The sequence below is a fragment of the Pelecanus crispus genome, unplaced genomic scaffold, assembly GCF_030463565.1.
Source record: "Pelecanus crispus isolate bPelCri1 unplaced genomic scaffold, bPelCri1.pri SCAFFOLD_97, whole genome shotgun sequence".
Taxonomy (NCBI): Eukaryota; Metazoa; Chordata; class Aves; order Pelecaniformes; family Pelecanidae; genus Pelecanus; species Pelecanus crispus.
In genome coordinates this window covers 195,933-219,870 of record NW_027461501.1, presented here as the reverse complement: position 1 = coordinate 219,870, position 23,938 = coordinate 195,933, and the positions used below count along the sequence as shown (strand labels likewise).

Sequence of the window (23,938 nt, the reverse complement as noted above, 5' to 3'; positions counted from 1 at the left end):
CCTGGGTCCCCCTGTGCCCCCCCAAACTCCCGGCTCCCCCCTGTGCCCCCCAAACACCAGGGTCCCCCCACGCCCCCCCAAACACCGGGGTCCCCCCCGTGCCCCCCAAACTCCCGGCTCCCCCCCCTCCAAGGGCAGCAGGATGGGGGGGGGGGCAGGTGCTGTTGGGGCACTGGATGCCCTGCCCCCGACCCCTGCCCCCGACCCCTGCCCCTGACCCCTGACACTACCCCTGACCCTGACCCCTGACCCTGACCCTGACCCTCACTCCTACCTCTGACCCCTACCCCTGACCCTGACCCCTGACACTACCCCCTGCCCCTGCCCCTGCCCCTGCCCCAGACCCCTGACCCCGACTCCTGCCCCAGACCCCTGACCCCTACCCCTGCCCCTGACCCCGACCCCTGACCCTGACCATGACCCCTGCCCCCGCAGGGTACCTGCAGGCGACGCGGGCGCTGATGGTGCTGGCGGGGGTGCTGGGGCTGCTGGCGGCGGGGGAGGCGGTGCTGGGCATGAAGTGCACCCGCTGCGGCGACGACCAACCCCCGGCGCAAGGCCGGCACCGCGGCGGCCGGCGGTGGCCTCTTCCTGCTGGCCGGTGAGGGGACCCCCGCGCCCCCCGGGAGCTGGGACCCCCGGGACCCCGCACCCCCGTCCTGGGGGCTCGGTTCTATACTGGGGACCCCGCACGCCCATTTTGGGGGTTCGATTCTATACTGGGGACCCTGCACCCCCGTCCTGGGGGCTCGGTTCTGCATTGGGGTCCCTGCACCCCCATTTTGGGGGCTCAGTCCCATAGTGGGGACCCCACACCCCTGTCCTGGGGGCTCGGTTCTACATTGGGGACCCCGCACCCCCGTCCTGGGGGCTCGGTTCTACACTGGGGTCCCTGCACCCCCATTTTGGGGGCTCGGTCCCATAGTGGGGAACCCACACCCCCATTTTGGGGGCTCGGTTCTATACTGGGGACCCCCGCATCCCCATCCTGGGGGGCTCGGTTCTATACTGGGGAACCCACACCCCCATTTTGGGGGCTTGATTCTATACTGGGGACCCCGCACACCCATTTTGGGGGCTCGGTCCCGTAGTGGGGACCCCGCACACCCATTTTGGGGGCTTGATTCTATACTGGGGACCCCACACCCCCGTCCTGGGGGGCTCGGTTCTATACTGGGGGACCCCGCACCCCCATTTTGGGGGCTTGATTCTATACTGGGGACCCCGCACCCCCATCCTGGGGGCTCGGTCCCATAGTGGGGAACCCACACCCCCATCTTGGGGGCTCAGTTCTATACTGGGGACCCCACACCCCCATCCTGGGGGCTCGGTCCCGTAGTGGGGACCCCGCACCCCCATCCTGGGGGCTCAGTTCTATACTGGGGACCCCACACCCCCATTTTGGGGGCTTGATTCTATACTGGGGACCCCACATCCCCATCTTGGGGGTTTGATTCTATACTGGGGTCCCCACCACCCCAATCCTGGGGGCTCGGTCCCGTAGTGGGGACCCCACACCCCTGTCCTGGGGGCTCGGTTCTACATTGGGGACCCTGCACCCACATTCTGGGGGCTCGATTCTATACTGGGGACCCCGCACACCCGTCCTGGGGGCTCAGTCCTGTAGTGGGGAACCCACACCCCCATTTTGGGGTCTATGATTCTATACTGGGGACCCCACACCCCTGTCCTGGGGGCTCGGTTCTACACTGGGGACCCTGCACCCCCATTCTGGGGGCTCGATTCTATACTGGGGACCCCGCACACCCGTCCTGGGGGCTCAGTTCTATACTGGGGACCCCACACCCCCATTTGGGACTTGATTCTATACTGGGGAACCCACATCCCCATCTTGGGGGTTTGATTCTATACTGATTCTATACTGGGGAACCCACATCCCCATCTTGGGGGTTTGATTCTATACTGGGGTCCCCACACCCCCAATCCTGGGGGCTCGGGTCCCGTAGTGGGGACCCCACACCCCTGTCCTGGGGGCTCGGTTCTACATTGGGGACCCCGCACCCCCATTTTGGGGGCTCGATTCTATACTGGGGACCCCGCACACCGCTCCTGGGGGCTCAGTCCTGTAGTGGGGAACCCACACCCCCATTTTGGGGTCTTGATTCTATACTGGGGGACCCCGCATCCCCATCCTGGGGGCTTGGTCCGTAGTGGGGACCCGGCACCCCCATTTTGGGGGGCTCAGTCCCATATTGGTCCCCCACACCCCCATTTTGGGGTCTTGATTCAATATGGGGGACGCTGCAACCCCCATTTTGGGGTCTAGGTCCCTTACTGGGGACCCACAGCCCTGTTTCAGGGTCTCTGTCCCATACTGGGGACCCTGCATCCCCATTTTGGGGGTGATAGTCCCATATTAAGGACCCCACATCCTTGTTTTGGGGTCTTGGTCCCATATTGGGGACCCCACACCCCCATTTTAGGGGTCTTGGTTCTATATTGGGGGCCCCATATCCCCATTTTGGGGTCTTGGTCCATACTGGGTTCCCCACGCCCCCATTTTGGGGCTCTTTACCCACTATTGGGTTCCCCACAACCCCCATTTTGGGGCTCTCTACCCCATACTGGGTTCCCCACGCCCCCGTTTCAGGGCTCTCTGCCCACTATTGGTGACCCCACACCCCCATTTTGGGGCTCTCTCCCCACTACTGGGTTCCCCACACCCCCATTTTGAGGGTCTCTGCCCCATATTGGGGTCCCCACATCCCTGTTTCGGGGCTCTCTCCCCATATTGGGTTCCCCACGCCCCCATTTTGGGGCTCTTTACCCCATATTGGGCTCCCCACGCCCCGTTCAGCGGCTCTACCCATATTGGGGACCCCATGCCCCCATTTCGGGGCTCTTTACCCCATTTGGCTCCCCACGCCCCCGATTCGGGGCTCTTTACCCCATATTGGGGTCCCCACACCCCATTTTGAGGTCTCTGCCCCATATTGGGTTCCCCATGCCCCCATTTTGGGGCTCTTTACCCAATTGGGGCTCCCACGCCCCCCGGTTTCGGGGCTCTCTACCCCATATTGGGGGACCCCACGCCCCCATTTCGGGGCCTCTACCCCATATTGGGTTCCCCATGCCCCCATTTTGGGGCTCTTTACCCCATATTGGGGCCCCACGCCCCCGTTTCGGGGCTCTTTACCCCATATTGGGGACCCCACGCCCCCATTTCGGGGCTCTCCACCGCTATTGCCCCCCCAGCCTCGCCGCCCCATTTGGGGTGGGGGCTCTGGGGGGGCTGACGGTGCCCCCCCCCAGGGCTGACGGGGCTGGTCGCCTGCTCCTGGTACGGCCACCGCATCGTCACCAACTTCTACGACCCCACCGTCCCCGTCAACTCCAAGTGAGGGGGGGGGCGCATCTGGGGGGGCCGTGGGGAGGGTTCGGGGGGGCTGCGGGGTTGGGAGGGGCGTGGGGCAGGGTTGGGGGGGTTGGGGGGAGGGTTTGGGGGGCTGCGGGGTTGGGGGGGCCGTGGGGCAGGGTTTGGGGGGGCCTGTGGGGTTTGGGGGGGGCCATGGGGTGGGTCTGGGGAGCCGTGGACAGGGGTTGGGGGGCTGTGGGGTTTGGGGGGGCCATGGGGCAGGATTGGGGGGGGCCGTGGGCAGGTTTCGGGGGCTGTGGGGTTTGGGGGGGCCATGGGGCAGGGTTTCGGGGGCCTGTGGGGTTTGGGGGGGCCATGGGGTGGGTCTGGGGGGTCGTGGGAGGGTTTGGGGGGCTGTGGGGTCTGGGGGGGGCCGTGGGCAGGGTTTTGTGGGGCCTGTGGGGTTTGGGGGGGCCATGGGGTGGGTCTGGGGGGGCCGTGGGCAGGGTTTGGAGGGGCCTGTGGAGTTTGGGGGGGGCCATGGGGCAGGTCTGGGGGGGGCCATGGGGCAGGTTTGGGGGGGCTGTGAGCAGGGTTTGGGGGGCCTGTGGGGGTTGGGGGGGCCATGGGGTGGGTCTGGGGGGCCTGGGCAGGGGTTGGGGGGCCTGTGGGCTTTGGGGGGGCCATGGGGCAGGTCTGGGGGGCCGTGGGCAGGGTTGGGGGGGGCTGTGGGGTTTGGGGGGCCATGGGGCGGGTCTGGGGGGGCCGTGGGCAGGGGTTGGGGGGGCTGTGGGTCTGGGGGGGGCCATGGGCAGGGTTTTGGGGGGCCTGTGGGGTTTGGGGGGGCCATGGGGTGGGTCTGGGGGGGCCGGTGGGCAGGGTTTGGGGGGCCTGTGAGTTGGGGGGGCCATGGGGCAGGTCTGGGGGGGCCATGGGGCAGGTTTGGGGGGGCTGTGGGGTTTGGGGGGGCCATGGGGTGGTCTGGAGGGGGCGGTGGACAGGGGTTGGGGGGTCTCTGGGGTTGGGGGGGGCCATGGGGCGGGGTCTGGGGGGGCCGTGGGCAGGGGTTGGGGGGGGCCTGTGGGGTTTGGGGGGGCCATGGGGCAGGTCTGGGGGGGCCGTGGGCAGGGTTTTGGGGGCTGCAGGGTTGGGGGGGGCCGTGGGCAGGCCCGGGGGTCCCTCACGCCTGCGCGGTGCCTGTGTCCCCCCCCCAGGTACGAGTTCGGCCCCGCCATCCTTCGTGGGCTGGGCGGGGGCGGCGCTGACGCTGCTGGGGGGGCGCCATGTTGAGCTGCTCCTGCCCCCGCGGCGGGCCCGCGGCCGGGGCTACCCCCGGGGCAAGGCCGCCGGCCCCCCCGCCCCCCAGCCACCGCGAGTACGTCTGAGGGGCCCCCGCCGCCCCCCCGACCCCCAGCACGGCTTTTGGGGACCCCCCCCCCCGCCCCCAGCACCGCCCTGAGGACACCCCCCCCCCCCCGAGCCCCCCATCTCCGCTGTGGGGTCCTCCCCCCGAGCTTGGGGGGGGGCCCGCCCCACTCTGGGACCCCCAACCCACTGTGGGGTCCGCCACTTAGGGGGCAGGGAGCCCCCCCAAGGCTGTGTTGGGGGCTCCCCCCCAACTTCCGGGTGCCCCCCCCAACTTTCCGGGTGCCCCCCCCAACTTTCAGGGTGCCCCCCCCAACTTTCAGGGTTCCCGCTCGGGGGGGGGTCTCCGCGCGCTTCTCGCGAGTGGTTTTGTACGAAATAAAGTTTTTGCGTGTTTTAACGCTGTTTCTGCACGAATTTGGTTCCTGGGCCCCCCCCCGCGAAGGGTCCTGTCCACCCACCCCCACAAAAACACGCCCACCCCGCCCCGTCCCAAGATGGCGGCGGCCCGCTGCCGTACGATGGCGTCATCGGGAAGCGCCCGCCCGGACATGGCGGCGCCCGTCGCCGTGCGGGTGGCGTCATCGGGAGGCGCCGGGACGGCGATGCTGGAGGCGCTGGTGGCGGGCGGCGCAGAGGGGCTGGTCCTCGTGCGGGGGTGCGAGGTTGGGGGTGTGGGGGGTTCTAGAGTGGTCTGGGGGTGCGTGGGGCTGGTTTGGGGGGGCTGGGGGGTTCTAGAGGGGTCTGGGGGTGCGTGGGGCTGGTTTGGGGGTGCTCTGGGGGCTTTGGGGGTGCGTGGGGCTGGTTTGGGGGTGCTCTGGGGGGCTTTGGGGTGAGTGGGGCTGGTTTGGGGGGGCTCTGGGGGTGCGTGGGGCTGGTTTGGGTGCGCTAGGGGGCTTCGGGGAGGGGGGGCTGGTTTGGGGGGGCTCTGGGGGTTCTAGAGGGGGCTGGGGGTGCGTGGGCTGGTTTGGGGGGCTCTGGGGGTTTCTAGAGGGCCCTGGGGGTGCGTGGGCTGGTTGGGGGGCTCTGGGGGTTTCTAGAGGGCCCTGGGGTGCGTGGGTCTGGTTTGGGGGTTTCTAGAGGGCCTGGGGGTGCGTGGGGCTGGTTTGGGGGGCTCTGGGGGTTTCTAGAGGGGTTTGGGGTGCGTGGGGCTGGTTTGGGGGTTTCTAGAGGGGTCTGGGGGTGTGGTGGGGCTGGTTTTGGGGGGCTCTGGGGGTTTCTAGAGGGTCTGGGGTGCGATGGGGCTGGTTTTGGGGGGCTGGGTGGTTTTAGAGGGCCCTGGGGTGCGTGGGGCTGGTTTGGGGGGCTCTGGGGGTTTCTAGAGGGGTTTGGGGGGGCTGGGGCTGGGTTTGGGGGTTTCTAGAGGGGTCTGGGGGTTGGGCTGGTTTTGGGGGGCTGGGGGTTTCTAGAGGGGTCTGGGGTGCGATGGGGCTGGTTTTGGGGGGGCTGGGGGGTTCTAGAGGGGTCTGGGGGTGCGATGGGGCTGGTTTTGGGGGGCTGGGGGGTTCTAGAGGGCCCTTGGGGGTGCATGGGGCTGGTTTGGGGGGCTGGGGGGCTCTGGGGGTGCGATGGGGCTGGTTTGGGGGGGCTGGGGGCTCTGGGGCTGGTTTTGTGGGGCTGAGGGTCTGTTTGGGGGGGGTTGTGGGGTGCCCTGTGGCTGGTTTTGGGGGGTCTGGGGGGCTCTAGGGGGCTCTGGGGGAGTTTGGGTCTGGTTTTGGGGGGGCTGGGGGGTGCCATGGGGCCCGGGGGTGGGGTCATCGTGGGGGGTCACCCATGTCCCCCCCCACCAGACAGCGCCGCCTGCGAGGGCCGCAGCCTCCTCCAGGCCTTCGTCACCGCCGCTGTGCAGAGGTGGGGGTCTGGGGGTGTCGGGGGGTTTCTGGGGGGTGCCGGGGGGGGCTGGGGGGGCTGGGGGCTGCAGGGCTCAGCCCCCCCCAACCTCACCCCCCACCCCCCAGGGCCGAGCGCGTACTCGTCGTCCTCTTCGACGTCGCCCGGGAGCGCTTCGAGGCCGGGCTGAGCCCCTCGGTGAAGCAGCAGTGAGTGAGACCCCCCCATGGGCACCCCGGGACCCCCATGGGCACCCATGGACCCCCCCACAGCCCCCCTATGGGCATCCCAGCACCCCCATGGGCACCCCAGGACCCCCACAGCCCTCCCGTGGGCACCTCAGGACCTCCGTGGGCACCCCAGGACCCCCACAGCCCCTCCATGGGCACCCCAGGACACCCATGACCCCCCCAGGGGCACCCCAGGACACCCATGGGCACCCATGGACCCCCACAGCCCCACTATGGGCACCTCAGGACCCCCATGGGCACTCCAGGACCCCCGCAGCCCCCCCGTGGGCACCTCAGGACCCCCATGGGCACCCCAGGACCCCCCACAGCCCCCCCGTGGGCACCTCAGGACCCCCATGGGCACCCATGGACCCCCCCAGCCCCCTCCATGGGCACCCCAGGACCCCCCCAGCCCCCTCCATGGGCACCCAGGACACCCCCCAGGTCCCCCATGGGCACCCCAGGACACCTATGACCCCCCCAGGGGCACCCCAGGACTCCCATGGGCACTCATGGACCCCCCACAGCCCCCCCATGGGCACCCCAGGACCCCCATGGGCACCCCAGGACACCCATGAGCCCCGCAGGGGCACCCCAGGCCCCCAGGGGCACCCATGAACCCCCACAGCCCCCCCATGGGCACCCCAGAACCCCCCAGACACCCCATAGGCACCCAATGGACCCCCCCCGCTCCCCCATGGGTACCCCAGGACCCCAGGCCCCCCCCCCAGGGGCACCCAATGGACTCCCCCAGCCCCCCCAAGACTCCCCAGGACCCCCCAGCCCCCCCCCATGGGCACCCAGGAATCCCCTCAGGTCCCCCATGGGCACCCCAGGACCCCCCCAGGGGCACCCATGGACACCCATGGGCACTCATGGACCCCCACAGCCCCCCCATGGGCACCCCAGGACCCCCATGGACCCCCACAGCCCCCCCATAGGCACCCCAGGACCCCCCCAGGTCCCCCATGGGCACCCACGGACCCCCATGACCCCCCTAGGGGCACCCAATGGACCCCCCCCAGCCCCCCCATGGCTCCCCAGGACCCCCCATAGCCCCCCCCCGGGCCCCCCTGACCCCCCCCCCCCCCTCCCAGGCTCCTGTACCGCGATGGCTTCTCGGACCCCCTGGGCTGGAGCGGGCGGACCCCGAGCTGCGGGCGGGCGATTTCGGGGGGCTGCTGGCGGGGGGGCTCCCGGCGGGGGGGCCCCTGACGCTGGTGCTGGACTCGCTCAGCTGGGTGCTGCTGCGCCCTGCCCCCCCCCCGCCTCGGCCAGGCCCTGGGGGCTCTGCTGGGGGGGGGCCCCCCCCTGACGGTCAGGACATGGGGGGGGGGCTGCCTGCGGGGGTCCCGAAAGGGTTGGGGGGTGGGGGGGGGGCCCCAGTTGGGGTGGGGGGGGCATTTGGGGGGCGGGGGGGCCCCAGTTGGGGTGGGGGGGCATTTGGGGGGCCCCAGTTGGGGTGGGGGGGGCATTTGGGGTGCGGGGGGCCCCAGTTGTGGTGGGGGGGGCACTTGGGGTGCGGGGGGGGCCCGTTGGGATTTGGGGTATGGGGGGGGCATTTGGGTGCAGGGGGGCCCCCAATTGGGCTTTGGGGTGCGGGGGGAGCCCCAGTTGGGGTTTGGGATGCAGGGGGGAGCCCCAGTTGGGGTGCGGGGGGGGCATTTAGGGTGCGGGGAGGGCCCAGTTGGGGGTTTGGGTGCGGGGGGGGCCCACTTGGGGTGCGGGGGGGGGCCCGTTGGGATTTGGGGTATGGGGGGGGCATTTGGGGTGCAGGGGGGCTCCCAATTGGGCTTTGGGGTGTGGGGGGGCCCCAGTTTAGGGTTTGGGGTACGGGGGGGGCCCAGACACGGGGTCCCCAGGGGTTTGGGGTGCAGGGGCCCCCCCAATCGGGATTTGGGGTGCAGGGGGGGCTCCCAATCGGGGTTTGGGGTTTGGGGGGGTCCCCGAGCGGGGGTGTGGGCCCCCCCGCGACCCCCGCGCCCCCCCTCCCCCCAGGCCACCCCCGCCGGCTGCTGGCGCTGCTGCACGAGGAGCTGCACCCCCCGGGGCTGCTGCGGGCGCTGGGGGCCCTGGCCAGCACCCAGGTGGTCCTGGGGGGCCCCCCCCTGGCCCCAGGCGCCCCCCGCCTCGCCCACCTGCTCCGGGGGGGGCGGCGAAAAGGTGGGGTGCGGGGGCAGCCAGGGAGGGGGGGGGATCAGCGTACCCCGAATCGGGGCCTCCCCAAACCTCGCCCCCCACCCCGTTTGCAGGACGAGAGCTTCGCCCTGCTGCCCGACGGCTCCCTGCGCTGCCTGGGGGGGCCCCCCCCCGGGCCGGGGGAGGGGGGGCCCGCCCCCCCCCGCCGCCCCGCACCCATGGGTGCCCCGGCGATTCGGGGGGCCCCCCCCCACCCCCTCACCTTCCGCCTGCGGCTGGTCGGCGGCCGAGCGGGCGGCGCGGGCGGCCGTGTCCCCCCCATACCAGCTCAGCCCCCCCAGGTGAGTTTGGGGGTCCCAGGGTGCTCCCGGCCCCCTCCCAGTCTGGACCAGTCTCCCCAGTAACCCCCGCCCCGCCCCCCCCCCCCCCAGGCAGTCGACCCTGCTCCGGGACGCCCGGGACCATCGCCTGTGCCCCGGAGCCCCCCGAGGACGAGGACCCCGAGGACCCCGACGACGACCTGGACGTGTGACCCCCCCCCCCGCCCCGGGTTATTGCAGGACCTATGTAAACACTGCGGGTTGCTGTAGGACCTACACAAACCTGGGGGGTTGCTGTAGGACCTACACAAACTTCGGGGGGCTTGGGGGTTATCATAGGACCTACACAAACCTGGGGGGTTTGCTGTAGGACCTACACAAACCTGGGGGGTTATTGTAGGACCTACACAAACCTGGTGGTTGCTGTAGGACCTACACAAACCTGGGGGGTTGCTGTAGGACCTATGTAAATCTTGGGGGTCTTTGGGGTTATCATAGGACCTACACAAACCTGGGGGGTTATTGTAGGACCTACATAAACCTTGGGGGTCTTGGGGGTTGCTGTAGGACCTATAGTTGCTGTAGGACCTATACAAACCTTGGGGTTTATTGTAGGACCTACATAAAGCTGGAGACCCCAATAAAGCTGTTGCATCTCCCTGAGCTCCGTGCGGTCACTGGGAGGGGTCCGGGGGGGGGGCGTCACCCCAATTCCGCGGGGGGGGACGACGGGGGGGGACACGACCCCAACTCGGGGGGGGGACTCAGGGACCCGGGGCTGGCGCTGGAACGGGCAGGCCACGCCCCTCGGAGAGGCCACGCCCCCTCGTTTGCATAGCACGGCCTGGCGGCCACACCCCCTCGGCGATGCAGGCCACGCCCCCTCGTCCCCGCAGGCCACGCCTCCTCTCCGCCGCCGTGGCCACGCCCCCTCCGCCGCGCCGACCACGCCCCCCCGGCCCCCGCGCAGGCGCACCAGCCGCCTTCCCCGCGCGCCCGGCCGTGGCGCGGCGCCCGCGCCCCGGAAGTGCTCGGCCGGAAGTGACCCCGGCGGCGGCGAGAGCGGCGGGAGGGGCCGGGCGGGAGCGCGATGGCGGCGGCCGGGGGCGCCCGCCGGTAACGGCCGAGCTCGACCCACCCGCCGCGGCCGGGCACCGCCGGGTGCCCTCCCCCGGGGCCGCCTCCCCCGCGCCTCCGGGGCTGCCGCTCCTCCCGGGACCGCCGCTACTCCCGGAGCCGCCTCCCCCGCGCCTCCGGCGCCGCCTTCCCCCGGGCCGGCGGCCGCAGCGGGGCCGGGGGTCCCGGGGCCGGCCCGGGGCTGGGGCCGCCGCCGCTCCCGGCGCGGGGGGCGCGAAGCTGGCGGAGCTGGGACGGGCGGGGGGCGGCGGCGGGGCCGGTGCCGGTGCCGGGATGATGCGGACCCAGTGCCTGCTGGGGCTCCGCACCTTCGTGGCCTTCGCCACCAAACTCTGGAGCTTCCTCCTCTACATGCTGCGCCGGCAGGTCCGCACCGTGAGTACCGGGAGCGGGGGGCCGCACCGTGAGTACCGGGCGCCGGCCGCGCCGGGGGCTGTGGGGAGGGGGCGGCTTTGGGGCTCCCCGGTGTCCACCCCCCCGCCCTCCTCCGGGGCTCCCGTGGGCTGCGGGGGGCTCCGTCCGCGCCTCGGTTCCCCCAGCGGGGTCCCCGCCGTTTGGGGGGGCGGCAGGGGGGGTCCCCGCGCCGCGGGAGCCGGGGCTGCGGGGGTTTCTCCACGTCCCCAAACCGGGGGGGGGGGATCGCCGGGAGGCCGCGACCCCGCTCCCGGGTCCCTGCGGGGGGTTTAGGGGTGCGTGAGGGGGGACCCGGGCGGCCGGGGGGGCCCTGATGAGGAGCAGCAGGTGAGAGGTTTAATTTAGCCCGGGGGGGGGGGGACGACACACCGGGCCCCCCCCGCACCCCCCCCGGGGCTCAGTGCCAGCGGCCGCCGTCCCGTGCCCGGCGGTGACAGAGGGGACGCTGCCAGGACGTGGTGACGGGGCCGGGCCCAGACGCCTGGGTTCTATTTTGGGCGTCAGCCGGGGGGGGGGAAGCCGGGGTGCCCCGTTAACAGCCCGGCTGCCCTGCTCCGTGGGGCGGGCTGTCGCCCCAATTTGGGGGTCCGCCATGGCGGTGACGGTCCCCGTGTGCCCCCTCGCAGGTGATCCAGTACCAGACGGTGCGATACGACGTCCTGCCCCTCTCCCCGGTGTCCCGCAACCGCCTCAGTAAGTCTGGGGGCAGCCCCCAAACCGGGGGCAGCCCCCAAACCGGGGGGGTGGGGGGCAGCCCCCAAACCGGGAGGGTGGGGGGGAACCCCCAAACCGGGGGGTGCAGGGTAGAGTGGGGAAAGCAGCAAAACTGGGGTGCTCTGAGGGGGAAGGGGGAGAGAGACGCGATGTGTTGGGGCTCAGAGGACACCCCTTGGCCCCCCCCCCAGACCAGGTGAAGAGGAAGATCCTCGTCCTGGACCTGGACGAGACCCTGATCCACTCCCACCACGACGGCGTGCTGCGGCCCACCGTGCGCCCCGGGACCCCCCCGGACTTCATCCTCAAGGTTGGGGGGCCTGGGGTGGCTTGGGGGTCCCCAAGGGCAGAACCTGGGGTCCCTGGGGGCAGAGTTTGGGTGTCCCAGGGGCTGGGGGGCAGCTGAGGCTCCTGGAGCCTGAGGCAGGGGTCCGAGGGGGCAGGGTTTGGGGGGTCCCCAAGGGCAGAACCTGGGGGTGCTGGGGCAGAGTTTGGGGGTCCCAGTGGCAGAACCCAGGGGTGCTGGGGCAGAGTTTGGGGGTCCCCGGGGCTGGGGTGCAGCTGAGGCTCCAAGTGCCCAAGGTGGGGAGCTCCAGGGGCAGAGTTTGGGGGTCCTGGGGCTGGGGGGGTGGCTTAGGCTCCCAGTGCCCAAGGTGGGGGGCTCCCAGGGGCAGAGTTTGAGGGTCCCAGTGGCAGAACCTGGGGGTCCCTGGGGCAGAGTTTGGGGGTCCCCAGGGCTGGGGTGCAGCTGAGGCTCCTGGTGCCCAATGTGGGGGCTCCCAGGGGTGGAGTTTGGGGGTCCCTGGGGCTGGGGTGCAGCTGGGGGTCCCGGTGCTCAGGGCGGGGGGCTCCCAGGGGCAGAGTTTGGGGGTCCCCTGGGGCTGGGGGGTGCCTGAGGCTCCCAGTGCCCAATGTGGGGGCTCCCAGGGGTGGAGTTTGGGGGTCCCTGGGGCTGGGGGGGCAGCTGAGGCTCCCGGTGCCCAAGGTGGAGGCTCCCAGAGGCAGAGTTTGGGGGTCCCGGGGGCTGGGGGGCACCTGAGGCTCCCGGTGCCCAAGGTGGGGAGCTCCAAGGGGCAGAGTTTGGGGGTCCCTGGGGCTGGGGTGCAGTTGAGGCTCCTGGAGCCTGAGGCAGGGGTCCCAGGGGCAGAGTTTGGGGGTCCCAGTGGCAGAACCCAGGGGTGCTGGGGCAGAGTTTGGGGGTCCCCGGGGCTGGGGTGCAGCTGAGGCTCCCAGTGCCCAAGGCGGGGGGCTCCCAGGGGCAGAGTTTGGGGGTCCCGGGGGTGCTGGGGTCCCGCTGACACCCCGCCGCGCCCCAGGTCGTCATCGACAAACACCCCGTCCGGTTCTTCGTGCACAAGCGGCCCCACGTGGATTTCTTCCTGGAGGTGGTGAGTGTCCCCCGCGCCCCCCGCCCCCCCCCCCCCCAAAAGCCGGGGACCCCCAGAGCCGCCGGCGGCGCTGACCCGCCCCGCGCCGCGCCGCAGGTGAGCCAGTGGTACGAGCTGGTGGTGTTCACGGCCAGCATGGAGATCTACGGCTGCGCCGTGGCCGACAAGCTGGACAACAACCGCAGCATCCTCAACAGGCGCTACTACCGCCAGGTGGGCGGGGCCGGGGGCGGGGCTTGGGCCGGGTGGAGCTTGAGGGGCAGGGGCGGGGCTTGAGCGGTGGGAGTGGGACTTGAGGGGCAGGGGAGGGGCTTTGGTGTGGGCGGGGCTTGAGGGGCAGGGCTGTGTGGGCGGGGCTTGAGGGGCAGGGGCAGGGCTTGAGGGGCAGGGGGGCTTTGGTGTGGGCGGAGCTTGAGGGGCAGGGCTTTGTGGGCGGAGCTTGAGGGGCAGGGGTGGAGCTTGAGGGATGGGGCGGGGCTTTGGGGTGGGTGGAGCTCGAGGGGCAGGGGCGGGGCTTGAGCAGTGGGGGCAGGGCTTGAGCAGGGATGGAACTTTGGTGTGGGCGGAGCTTGAGGGGCTGGGGCGGGGCTTGAGGGGCAGGGAAGGGCCTTTGGTGTGGGCGGGGCTTGAGGGACGGGGCGGGGCTTGAGGGGCAGGGGAGGGGCTTTGGTGTGGGTGGCGCTTGAGGGGCAGGGGTGGGGCTTGAGGGGGTGGGGAGGGGCTTTGGTGTGGGCGGGGCTTGAGGGGCAGGGCTTTGTGGGCGGGGCTTGAGGGGCAGGGGCAGGGCTTGGGCAGGGGGGCTTTGGTGTGGGCGGGGCTTGAGGGGCAGGGCTTTGTGGGCGGAGCTTGAGGGGCAGGGGTGGAGCTTGAGGGATGGGGCGGGGCTTTGGGGTGGGTGGAGCTCGAGGGGCAGGGGCGGGGCTTGAGCAGTGGGGGCAGGGCTTGAGCAGGGATGGAACTTTGGTGTGGGCGGAGCTTGAGGGGCTGGGGCGGGGCTTGAGGGGCAGGGAAGGGCCTTTGGTGTGGGCGGGGCTTGAGGGACGGGGCGGGGCTTGAGGGACAGGGGAGGGGCTTTGGTGTGGGCGGGGCTTGAGGGGCAGGGGCGGGGCTTGAGGGGCAGGGGCGGGGCTTGGGGTGGAGCTTGAAGGGTGGGGTGGGGCTTTGGGGTGGAGTTTGAGGGCAGGGGCGGGGCTTTGGTGTGGGCGGAGCTTGAGAGACGGGCAGAGCTTGAGGGGCAGGGGTTTGTGGGCAGAGCTTGAGGGGCAGGGGTGGGGCTTTAGTGTGGGCGGAGCTTGAGGGGCAGGGGTGGGGTGTGGGCGGAGCTTGGGGCAGGGGCGGAGCTTGGGGCAGGGGCGGAGCTTTGGGGACAGATTAGGGCAGAGGCGGAGCTTGAGGGATGGGGTGGGGCTTTGGGGGCAGAGTTTGAGGGCAGGGGTGGGGCTTTGGAGTGGGCGGAGCTTGAGGGGCAGGGCTTTGTGGGCAGAGCTTGAGCGGCAGGGGCGGAGCTTGAGGGGTGGGGGTGGGGCTTTAGGGTGGATGGAGCTTGAAGGGCAGGTGTGGGACTTTGGGGGTGGAGCTTGAGGGGCAGGGGCGGGGCTTGAGGGGCAGGGGCAGGGTTTGGGTGTGGGTGGAGCTTGAGGGACAGGGCGGGGCTTCGGTGTGGGTGGAGCTTAGGGCAGACCTTGAGGGGCAGGGGTGGGGTTTGGGTGTGGGCGGAGCCAGCAGCTGATTGACACTGCCTGGGGGGTGTGTGGCATCAGCGTGGTGGGCGGGGCCAGCTGCTGGTGGGTGGAGCCTTGTCCACCCAGCGGGTGGGGCCTACGGGGAGAGGCGTGGCCTGATGGCGCCCCGCCCCCCAGCACTGCACGCTGGAGCTGGGCAGCTACATCAAGGACCTGTCGGTGGTGCACGGCGACCTCTCCAGCATCGTCATCCTCGACAACTCCCCCGGCGCCTACCGCAGCCACCCCGGTATGGCCCCCCCCCCGCCCCCCCCGGGCCCCCCGCCGCGCCCCCAGCCCCTCACCGCCCCCCGCTCTGCCCCCAGATAACGCCATCCCCATCAAGTCCTGGTTCAGCGACCCCAGCGACACGGCTCTGCTCAACCTGCTCCCCATGCTGGATGCCTTGAGGTGAGAGCCAGGGGGCTCTGGGGGGGCCACAGCGGGGTCTGGGGGGTCCTGGGGGGGGGAACAGAGGGGTCCTGGGGGGGGGCACGGGGGGTCTGGGAGGGCACAGCAGGGTCTGGGGGGGTGTTCTGGGGGGCACGGGGGGTCTGGGGGGCACAGCAGGGTCTTGGAGGGGTCTGGGGGGGGCATAGTGGGGTCTGGGGGGGCACAGCGGGGTTTGGGGGGGGGTCCTGGGGGGGCACAGCAGAGTCTGGGGGGTCACAGCAGGGTTTGGGGGGGGCACGGGGGGTCATGGGGGTGCACAGTGGGGTCATGGGGGACACAGGGGGGTCATGGGGGGGCATGGGGGTCTGGGGGAGCACAGCAGGGTCTGGGGGGGAGCCTGGAGGGGCATAGGGGGTCTGGGGGGCGTCCTGGGGGGCACAGCGGGGCCTAAGGGGGCACAGCAGGGATCAGGGGGTGTTTTGGGGGAGCAGAGCGGGGCCTAGGGGGTGTCCCAGGGGGGCACAATAGGGTTTTGGGGGGCACAGTGCAGCTCAGGGGGTGTCCTGGGGGGGTGGGCACAGCAGGGCCTGGGGGGTGTCCCAGGGGGGCACAGGGGGTCTGGGGGGGGCACAGCAGGGCCTGGGGGGCGTTTTAGGGGGCACAGTGGGGTTTTGGGGGTCACAGCAGGGCCTGGGGAGTGTTTTGGGGGGCACAGCGGGGTCCAGGGGATGTCCTGGGGGGGCACAGTGGTGCCTGGGGGGGGGTCCCGGGGGCACAGGGGGTCTGGGGGGGGCACAGCAGGGCCTGGGGGGTGTTCTGGGGGTACAGTGGGGTTTTGGGGTGCACAGCAGGGTCCAGGGGATGTCCTGGGGGGGCACAGTGGGGCCTGTGGGGTGTTCAGGGGGGCACAGGGGGTCTGGGGGGAGTTCTGGGGAGTACAGTGGGGTTTTGGGGAGCACAGCGGGGTCCAGGGGATGTCCTGGGTGGGCACAGGGGGTCTGGGGGGGTCACAGCGAGGCCCGGGGGGTGCCCTGGGGGGGCACAGCGGGGTCCTTGCTGGTTTGGGGGGCACTAGCGAGTGGGTTGGGGGTCTCACCCTGCTCTCCCCCCCCCGCCCCCCCCCAGGTTCACAGCCGACGTCCGCTCCGTCCTGAGCCGCAACCTGCACCAGCACCGGCTGTGGTGACGGCAGCCCTGCCCCCGCCCCGTCACCCCCGCCGCCGGGACGGGGACCCCCCCCCCGGGATCCCCCCGCGAGGGACAGCGCCGGGGGTCACCCCCCGCCCCCCTCCCCCGGGGACTGCGCCGCGGGGACCCCGCGCCCCCTGCGAGGGACGGACGCTGCGCCCCGGCGGGGGACGAAGCTTCGGCGCTGGGGGAGGGGGGGCGGGGGGTCGGGGCATGTGTGTCCCCCCCCCCCCACCGGACAGACGGACACGGACAGACGGGGGCCGCCGGCCCCGCCCTCTCGTTTTTAAAAGCCCTCGCTCCCGCCCGCGGCGTCTGCGCCCTCTCTGTGCTTTGGGGTCCCCACCGTGAGACCCCCGTCCCCGCGGCGCGGGTGCTGCGGCCGGGGAGGGGTGGCTGTCTGTCCGGGGGGGGGGGGGGGGGGTCTATCTGTCCGTGGGGCTCCCCTGGGTCCCCCGCACCCCCCAACCCGCGGTCCCCCATTTTCCTTCCCCCCCCCCCCCCCCCCCCGCCTGCTCCCCGCGATGGTTCCGTCCGCGTCTGAGCGCTGGCCACGCCCCCTCCCCTTTGGCCACGCCCCCGCCGCGGGCGGCGCCACGCCCCCTCCTGGCTGCCGGCGGTCACGTGGTGCCAGTGTTTACCTCGCGGCCCCGCCCGCCACGTGACTCTCCCCCCCCCCCCCCCGCGCCTTTCCGCGCGGTGACGTCAGTCACATGACGGCCGCAGCACCGCCGCGGATCCCTCCGCGCCGCCACCGCCCGCTTCCTTCCGCTTCCCCACCGCTGCCGGCGCCCGTCCCGCTCCTGCCGCCCCCGCCCTCCCCCCTCGCATCGCGCAACCGCCGGTAGCGGCGGCGGGGGGGGGGGGGGGGGGGGGGCGGTGTACGCTGTTTCCGTAACGAAGCGTGCCGGGAGGGGGGTGCCCTTACGCCGAATGCGCAAGCGCTACGCCACCTGCGCGGGCCCGGCGCCGCCTGCGCATGCGCTACGTCGCCTGCGCGGGCGCTACGCCATCTGCGCAGGCACGGGCACCGCTTTCCCCTTCTTCTCCCCGCCCCCCCCTCCCCCCCCCGCCGGCTGCGGGGCGGCGGCGGCCGGTTACGCCGATTGCGTGGGGCGCGCGCGCACCGCCCTGCGCTGTTGGCGTGGCGGAGGGGGCGGGGCCGTATCCGTGCGCCGCGCACGCACCCTCCGGTCCCGGCCCCGGTCCCCGGTCCCGACCCCGGCCATGAAGTTCCTGTACAAGGAGGAGCACCCGTTCGAGAAGCGCCGCTGCGAAGGCGAGAAGATCCGTAAGAAGTACCCGGACCGCGTCCCGGTGAGCGCCGGGGACCCCCCTGGGGATCCCCCCCGGGACCCCCTGGGGACCCCCCAGGGGACCGCTGAGACCCCCGGGATCTCCCCGGGGCACCCTGGGACCGCCCCGGGACCGCCTGGAGACCCCCCCGGGGACCCCTGATACCCCGGGCACCCTGGGACCGCCACGGAACCGCCTGGGGACCCCCGGGACCCCCTGGGGACCCCCCCGGGGACCCCTGAGACCCTCGGGCACCCTGGGACGGCCCCGGAACCGCCTGGGAATCCCCCACGACCCCCTGGAACCTACGGGGACCCCCCTGGGGACCCCTGAAACCCCCGGGATCTCCCCGGGGCACCCTGAGACCCCCCCCCGGGGATCCCCGGAACCTATGGGGACCCCTGAGACCCCCCGAGCACCCTGGGGATCTCCCCCTAAAACCCCCGAGACCACCCTGGGGAACCCCCGGAACCTACGGGGACCCCTGAGACCTCCTGGAACCCACCCGGAGCATGCTGGGGACCCCCCCCGGCGCAGTCTGGGGACCCCCAGGGCCCCCGAGACCCCCTGGAGCCCCCCCGGAGCACCCTGGAGCTGCCCCGGAGCACCCTGGGGACCCCCCGGAAGCCCTGAGACCACCCTGGGGACCCCCCGGAACCTATGGGGAACCCCCGGAGCACCCTGAAGCCCCCCCTGGAGCCCCCCCGGAGCACCCTGGGGACCCCCGGGACTCCTGAGACCCCCTGGAACCCCCCCCGGAGCACCCTGGGGACCCCCCGGAACCCCTGCGACCCCCCGGAACCGCCCCGCTCCGAGCCACCCAAGCATTGGGGCGCAGCCCTGACCCCTTATCGCCGGGGCAACCCAAGCGTTCGGGACCCCCTTGGGCCCCCCCCCGCCCAGTGACACCACCCTGGGTGTCCCCCCCCTCCCCTCTAAGACCCCTCCCGGATCCCCCCCACCCCCCAAACTGCACCCATCGCCCCCCGCCCGTCCCCCCAGGTCATCGTGGAGAAGGCGCCGAAGGCCCGAATCGGGGACCTGGACAAGAAGAAATACCTGGTGCCCTCGGACCTGACAGGTGGGGGGGGGCTGGCGTGGGGGAGGGGCTGGGGGGGGGGCTGGGGGTCCCTAGGCCCCCCCCTCACCGTGCCCCCCTCCCCCCGCAGTGGGCCAGTTCTATTTCCTCATCCGGAAGCGGATCCACCTGCGCGCCGAGGACGCGCTCTTCTTCTTCGTCAACAACGTCATCCCCCCGACCAGCGCCACCATGGGCCAGCTCTACCAGGTGGGGGGGCTGTGGGTGCTGGGGGGGGCTGTGGGTGCTGGGGGGGGGCTATGGGTGCCACCATGGGCCAGCTCTACCAGGTGGGGGGGCTGTGGGTGCTGGGGGGGGCTGTGGGTGCCACCATGGGCCAGCTCTACCAGGTGGGTGTGCTGGGGGGGGGGGGTTATGGGTGCTGGGGGGGGGTTATGGGTGCTGGGGGGCGGTTATGGGTGTTGAGGGGTGGGGTTATGGGTGTTGAGGGGGGGGTTATGGGTGCTGGGGGGGGGTTATAGGTGCTGGGGGGGTACGGGTGTTGGGGGGGGTTATGGGTGCTTGGGGGTTTAGCGGTGCTGAGGGGGGGGTTATGGGTGCTGATGGGGGGTTTAGCAGTGCTGGGGGGGGTTATGGGTGCTGAGGGGGGGGCTGTGGGTGCTGGGGGGGGTACGGGTGCCAGGGGGGTTTAGCAGTGCTGGGGGGGGGTACAGGTGTTGGGGGGGGGGGTTTATGGGTGCTGGGGGGGGGGCTGTGGGTGCTGGGGGGGGTACAGGTGCCGGGGGCGCCCAGGCCCCCCTGACCCCCCCGACCCCCCCGTGCCCCCCAGGAGCACCACGAGGAGGATTTCTTCCTGTACATCGCCTACAGCGACGAGAGCGTCTACGGGGCCTGAGCGCCCCCGCCCCCTCCCGCCGCCGCCCCCCCCGGCCCCCCCCGCCCCCCCGCGGCCTCAATAAACGGAACGGAGCCGCCGAGCGGCCTGGGGACTCCTTTGTGCGGGGGCGGAGGGAGACGGGCCGGGACTACAGCTCCCGGCGTGCCCCGCGGCGGAAGCGAGGGGCGGGGCCCGCGGCGGGGGTGTGTGGGCGGGGCTTGCGCATGCGCGGTGGCGCCCGGGGGCGGGGCCGAGCGGGCGGGGGCGGGGCGGGGCGGGGCGGGGGCGGTGCGGAGCGAGGCGGCACCGGACGGGAGCGACGGACGGAGCCGGGGCCCGACCCCGCCGCGGGGCCGCCGCCATGGCCGAGCCCGGCCCCGAAGGTACCGGAGGCAGCGGCGGCGGCGGGGGAGCCGGGACCGAAGCGCCGGGACCGGGGGGGTCCCGGGACCACCGGGACCGGGGCGGGGGGGGGGGGAGCACCGGCACCGGGCGGGGGGACACGAGGGGGGAGCGGGAGCACCGGGGGAAGCTGAATACCGGGGGGTACCGGTACCGCGGGAGGGGGGCACCGTAGGACCGGGAGAGGGGGGCGAACGGGAGCACCGGGGGGCGGGGGGGGGGGTCTGAGGGGGGAGCGGGAGCACCGGCACCGGGGGGACCCGGGGCGGCGGGGTTGGAGCACTGAGGCTGCCGGCACCGGCGGGGGGGCAGCGGGAGGGCCGGTACTTGGGGGGGGGGTGGGGGGTGGAGCACCGGGAGTACCGGCGGCGGGGGGGGAACCGGGACAGTGGGGAGAATCGGGGCGCTGGGAGTGCCGGTACCGGGGGGGGGGGGGAGGATGGGTCCCCCGGGCGAAAGCGTGGCCGGGAGCGGGGGTCCCGGGACTGGGCGGGGGGGGTTGGAGCCCCGGGACCGGGACCAGGAACTCGGGGCCCCCCCGGCGCCAACACCGGTGGGGGGAGGGGAACCGGAGCGTGGCCGGGGGGGAGGGGGGGAACCGGGACCGGCGGGGACCGGGAGGCGGCGGCAACGGGGTGGGGGTGGGTGTGAGGGGTGCGGGGACGGCCCCGGCCCCGGGGCGGCTGCGCCCTGAGCTCCCGGTACCGGGGGGGGGGGGGCCTGCCCTGGCACGGGGGGGATCGGGGGCCGCTCCGGTGGCCCCCCCCCCCGGGGCTGGCGGTCCCGGGGTGCCGGTGTGACCCCCCCTGCCCCTCCGCAGACCCGCTCCCGAGCCTGAAGGCGGAGACACAGGTGAGGGGTGGGGGGGGGAACCGGGAGGAACCGGGAGGGGGGAGGGCGATCCCGGGAGCCCCCCCTTCCCCCCCCACACGGTAACCCGGGCAGGCGGGAGCGGCTCCTGGCCCCTCCCGCCGCGCCTTAACCCCTACCGCGCCGCGGGGCCGGTACCGGGAGGGGGGTGATGGCCGGGGGAGCGGGGGGGGGGGGGGGGGGGGTGTCCCGGTGCTGACGGTCCCGTCCCGTGTCCCCCCACCCCCCACCCCCCGGTGCCCGCAGCCCCCCGAGAAGCGCCGGCGGACGATCGAGGACTTCAACAAGTTCTGCAGCTTCGTGCTGGCCTACGCCGGGTACATCCCGGCGGCCGCCGAGGTGAGCCCCGGGGCACCGGGGGGGGTACCGCGGGGGGGGGGTACGGGGGGGGGGGGGGGGGTTGGCGGGCACTGAGGGGGTCCCGGGGGACCCCAGGGCCGGCGCTGCCGCTTGTCCGGATCCCTCCGGTCACCTCCGCTCGCCTGCGGTGCTCCCCGGATCCCTCCGGTAACCGCGGGGTCCCGCCGGGCCCCGCCGCCGCCCCGGCCCCATCTTGCAGCGGCGCCTACAGCTCCCAGCGTGCCCCGCGCCCCGCCCCCGCGGGGGCTGCCGGGAAGCGGAGGCCCCGCCCACCCAGAGACTACAATTCCCGGCGTGCCTTGCGCGCTGCCGCCATTTTGGGGCGGGCGGTGCTGGTGGGTGACGGGAGATGGAGTCCGGGGGGGGGGGGGCGGTTGGGGCACCCTAGGATGGGGGTCAGGGGGCTCGGGGGTCCGGGGGGGTTTGGGGCACCCCCAGGATGGGGGTCAGGGGGCTCGGGGCAGCCCCCCATGATGGAGGAGGTGGATAGGGGGGTTTGGGGCACCCCCCATGATGGAGGGGGCAGATGGGGGGGTTGGGGCACCCCCAGGACAGGGGTCAAGGGGTTCAGGGCAGCCCCCCACGATGGAGGGGGCGGATGGGGGGGGGTTGGGGCACCCCCAGGATGGGGTTCAGGGGGCTCGGGGGTCCGGGGGGATTTGGGGCACCCCCAGGACAAGGGTCAGGGGGCTCAGGGGTCCGGGGGGATTTGGGGCACCCCCAGGACAGGGGTCAGGGGGCTTAGGGGTCCGGGGGGGTTTGGAGCACCCCCAGGACAGGGGTCAGGGGGATTTGGGGCACCCCCAGGACAGGGGTCAGGGGGCTCAGGGCAGCCCCCCATGATGGAGGGGGCGGATGGGGGGGTTTGGGGCACCCCCAGGTCAGGGGTCAGGGGGCTCGGGGGTCTGGGGGGGTTTGGGGCACCCCCAGGACAGGGGTCAGGGGCGTTGGGGCACCCCCAGGATGGGCAGGAGTGACAGGCAGGCTCCTGGCTCACCGGGACAGGGGGGCTTTGGGCACCCCCAGGCCCGGGGGGGGGTCCCAGCCCCCCTGACCCCCACTTTCCCCCCCCAGGAGAGCGGCTGGCCGTCCTCGGGGCCCAGCTCCCCGCTGGGGCCGGGGCGGGCGGAGGGGGCGGAGGGCTGGGGTTCGGCCCCTGCCGCCCTGCGCACCATCGAGACCTTCGTCCGCAAGGCCAAATCTTCCAAAAAACGCGGCCTGGGGCGCTTGGCCCCCCCCCGAAAGCGCCCTGCTCGACAAAATGCGGCTGAAGGACTCGCTCTTCGACCTGCCGCCCCCCCCCCGGCGCCCCCCCCGCGCCCCCCCGGCGGAGGGAGCGGCGCAGCCGGCGGGGGGAACCGGGGGGACCCCGGGGGGGCCGCGGGGAGCCCCGCTCCCGCATCAAAAAAAGCAAAAAACGGCGATGGAAGAAAGGGGAGCGGGAAGGGGCCAAGGCATCCCCAGCGAGACGGACTCGGAGGAAGAAGCGGCGTCCCCCCCACCGCCCCCCGAGGCGGGGGCCGAGCCCCGGGAAGCGGCGGGGGGCAAATTGGGGGCGGGGGGGGGGGAAGGAGGGTGGCAGCACCGAAACCAGCCGGGACGGGGACGGGGACGGCAGCTCCAGCGAGGGCGAGATGCGGGTGATGGACGAGGACATCATGGTGGAGTCGGGTGAGTTGGGGGGTCCTGCTGCGCCCATGGTGACCCGGGGCGGGATTTGGGGTCTCCATGACCCTTTTTGGGGTCCCCGGTGCCCCCCAACACCTCCAGCCCCCCTCCCACACCTCCTGCCACCCCCAACCCAGGCCCACAGCAGCCAGGGTGACCCAGGTCTGGTTCTGGGGATCCCCCTGACCCTTTTTGGGTTCCCTCTGACCCTTTTTGGGGTCCCTCAGTGCCCCCAGCCCTGCTCCCATGCCTCCTGCTGCCCCCAACCCAGGCCCACAGCAGCCAGGGCGACCCAGGGCTGGTTTTGGGGACCCCCCTGACCCTTTTTGGGACCCCCTTGACCCTTCTCTTTTGGAGTGCCCCGACCCTCCCCTTTTTGGTTCCCCTGACCCTTTTTGGGGTCCCTCAGTGCCCCCAGCCCCCCTCCCACACCTCCTGCCACCCCCAGCCCAGCCCCACAGCAGCCAGGGCGACCCAGGGCTGGTTCTGGGGTCCCCCCTGACCCTTTTTGGGACCTCCTTGACCCTTCTCTTTTGGGGTACCCCTGACCCTTCCCTTTTTGGGGTCCCCCTTCCCTTTCTGGGTTCCTCCTGACCCTTTTTGGGGTCCCCAGTGCCCCCCAACCCCTCCAGCTCCCCTCCCACACCTCCTGCCGCCCCCAGCCCAGGCCCACAGCAGCCAGGGTGTCCCAGGGCTAGTTCTGGGGATCCCCCCGACCCTTCCCTTTCGGGGTCTCCTCTGACCCCCCCCCTTTTTTTTTTTTTTGGTTTCTCGCCCCCGCAGGCGACGACTCCTGGGACCTGATCACCTGCTACTGCCAGAAGCCCTTCGCGGGGCGGCCGATGATCGAGTGCAGCCAGTGCGGGACCTGGATCCACCTCTCCTGCGCCAAGGTCAAGAAGAACAACGTCCCCGACGTCTTCTACTGCCAAAAGTGCAGGGAGGGACCCCGCCGCGCCCCCCCCGCCGCCCCCCGGCCCGGGGGGGACCCCTAGCACCCCCCGACCCGGGGGGTGAGGCACCCCTGGCCCATCCCCATCACCCTGGGGGGATGCTGATGGGGGGGGGGGCACCCTGGGGAGAGGGGCGCTGGGGAAGGGGGTTTTGGGGGGGACCTCAGGGATGGGACTCAGGAGGTTTGGGGGGACCCTCGCCCCGAAGATGGGGGGGTTTGGGGGACCCTCACCCCAAAGATGGGGGCTTTAGGGGGACCCTCACCCCCAGGACAGGGGGGCTTTAGGGGGACCCTCACCCCAAAGATGGGGGTTTGG

The 23,938-nt window shown here is 72.6% G+C and overlaps 4 protein-coding genes across 5 annotated transcripts; all 4 read left to right on the top strand.

Annotated features, from left to right (window-relative positions):
- Positions 1 to 435: 435 nt before the first annotated feature.
- On the top strand, positions 436 to 4,701 carry CLDN7 (claudin 7; the record flags this gene model as incomplete). Its single annotated transcript, XM_075727512.1, is given in 6 exon segments — positions 436 to 542; positions 544 to 601; positions 3,274 to 3,358; positions 4,531 to 4,552; positions 4,554 to 4,589; positions 4,591 to 4,701. Coding segments are annotated over 6 exon segments (419 nt in total), but the record flags the coding sequence as incomplete, so codon positions are not given.
- Positions 4,702 to 10,599: 5,898 nt separating this feature from the next.
- Positions 10,600 to 16,156, top strand: CTDNEP1 (CTD nuclear envelope phosphatase 1). 2 transcript variants are annotated; one of them, XM_075727521.1, is made up of 8 exons: positions 10,600 to 10,703; positions 11,378 to 11,444; positions 11,657 to 11,775; positions 12,782 to 12,853; positions 12,950 to 13,066; positions 14,713 to 14,824; positions 14,901 to 14,985; positions 16,093 to 16,156. In XM_075727521.1, exons 1-8 carry the CDS (start codon positions 10,611 to 10,613, stop codon positions 16,151 to 16,153), a joined length of 726 nt encoding a protein of 241 aa, XP_075583636.1. In that variant the 5' UTR covers positions 10,600 to 10,610; the 3' UTR covers positions 16,154 to 16,156. The 2 variants fall into 2 exon arrangements, with proteins under 2 accessions (XP_075583636.1, XP_075583635.1); XM_075727520.1 differs by having other exon boundaries at positions 10,600 to 10,712.
- A 1,166-nt stretch (positions 16,157 to 17,322) lies between these two features.
- GABARAP (GABA type A receptor-associated protein) lies at positions 17,323 to 19,408 on the top strand. Its single transcript, XM_075727528.1, has 4 exons — positions 17,323 to 17,472; positions 18,454 to 18,532; positions 18,621 to 18,739; positions 19,320 to 19,408. Exons 1-4 carry the CDS (start codon positions 17,383 to 17,385, stop codon positions 19,383 to 19,385), a joined length of 354 nt encoding a protein of 117 aa, XP_075583643.1. The 5' UTR covers positions 17,323 to 17,382; the 3' UTR covers positions 19,386 to 19,408.
- Positions 19,409 to 19,728: 320 nt separating this feature from the next.
- Positions 19,729 to 23,662, top strand: PHF23 (PHD finger protein 23). The gene is made up of 6 exons (XM_075727511.1): positions 19,729 to 19,750; positions 20,590 to 20,621; positions 20,886 to 20,978; positions 22,074 to 22,229; positions 22,388 to 22,670; positions 23,451 to 23,662. Exons 1-6 carry the CDS (start codon positions 19,729 to 19,731, stop codon positions 23,660 to 23,662), a joined length of 798 nt encoding a protein of 265 aa, XP_075583626.1.
- The last annotated feature ends 276 nt before the right edge of the window (positions 23,663 to 23,938 follow it).

Excerpts from the sequence above, each read along its gene's own strand:
- CTDNEP1 (XM_075727520.1), top strand. The coding sequence starts at position 10,611 with ATGATGCGGACCCAGTGCCTGCTGGGGCTCCGCACCTTCGTGGCCTTC. Across the intron at positions 10,713-11,377 it reads TGCGCCGGCAGGTCCGCACC|GTGATCCAGTACCAGACGGT; the intron begins GTGAGTACCGGG and ends GCCCCCTCGCAG. Across the intron at positions 13,067-14,712 it reads ACAGGCGCTACTACCGCCAG|CACTGCACGCTGGAGCTGGG; the intron begins GTGGGCGGGGCC and ends CCCGCCCCCCAG.
- GABARAP (XM_075727528.1), top strand. The coding sequence starts at position 17,383 with ATGAAGTTCCTGTACAAGGAGGAGCACCCGTTCGAGAAGCGCCGCTGC. Across the intron at positions 18,533-18,620 it reads GGTGCCCTCGGACCTGACAG|TGGGCCAGTTCTATTTCCTC; the intron begins GTGGGGGGGGGC and ends CTCCCCCCGCAG. Across the intron at positions 18,740-19,319 it reads CCATGGGCCAGCTCTACCAG|GAGCACCACGAGGAGGATTT; the intron begins GTGGGGGGGCTG and ends CGTGCCCCCCAG.
- PHF23 (XM_075727511.1), top strand. The coding sequence starts at position 19,729 with ATGGCCGAGCCCGGCCCCGAAG. Across the intron at positions 19,751-20,589 it reads GGCCGAGCCCGGCCCCGAAG|ACCCGCTCCCGAGCCTGAAG; the intron begins GTACCGGAGGCA and ends GCCCCTCCGCAG. Across the intron at positions 22,230-22,387 it reads AACGCGGCCTGGGGCGCTTG|CCCCGCTCCCGCATCAAAAA; the intron begins GCCCCCCCCCGA and ends GGCCGCGGGGAG.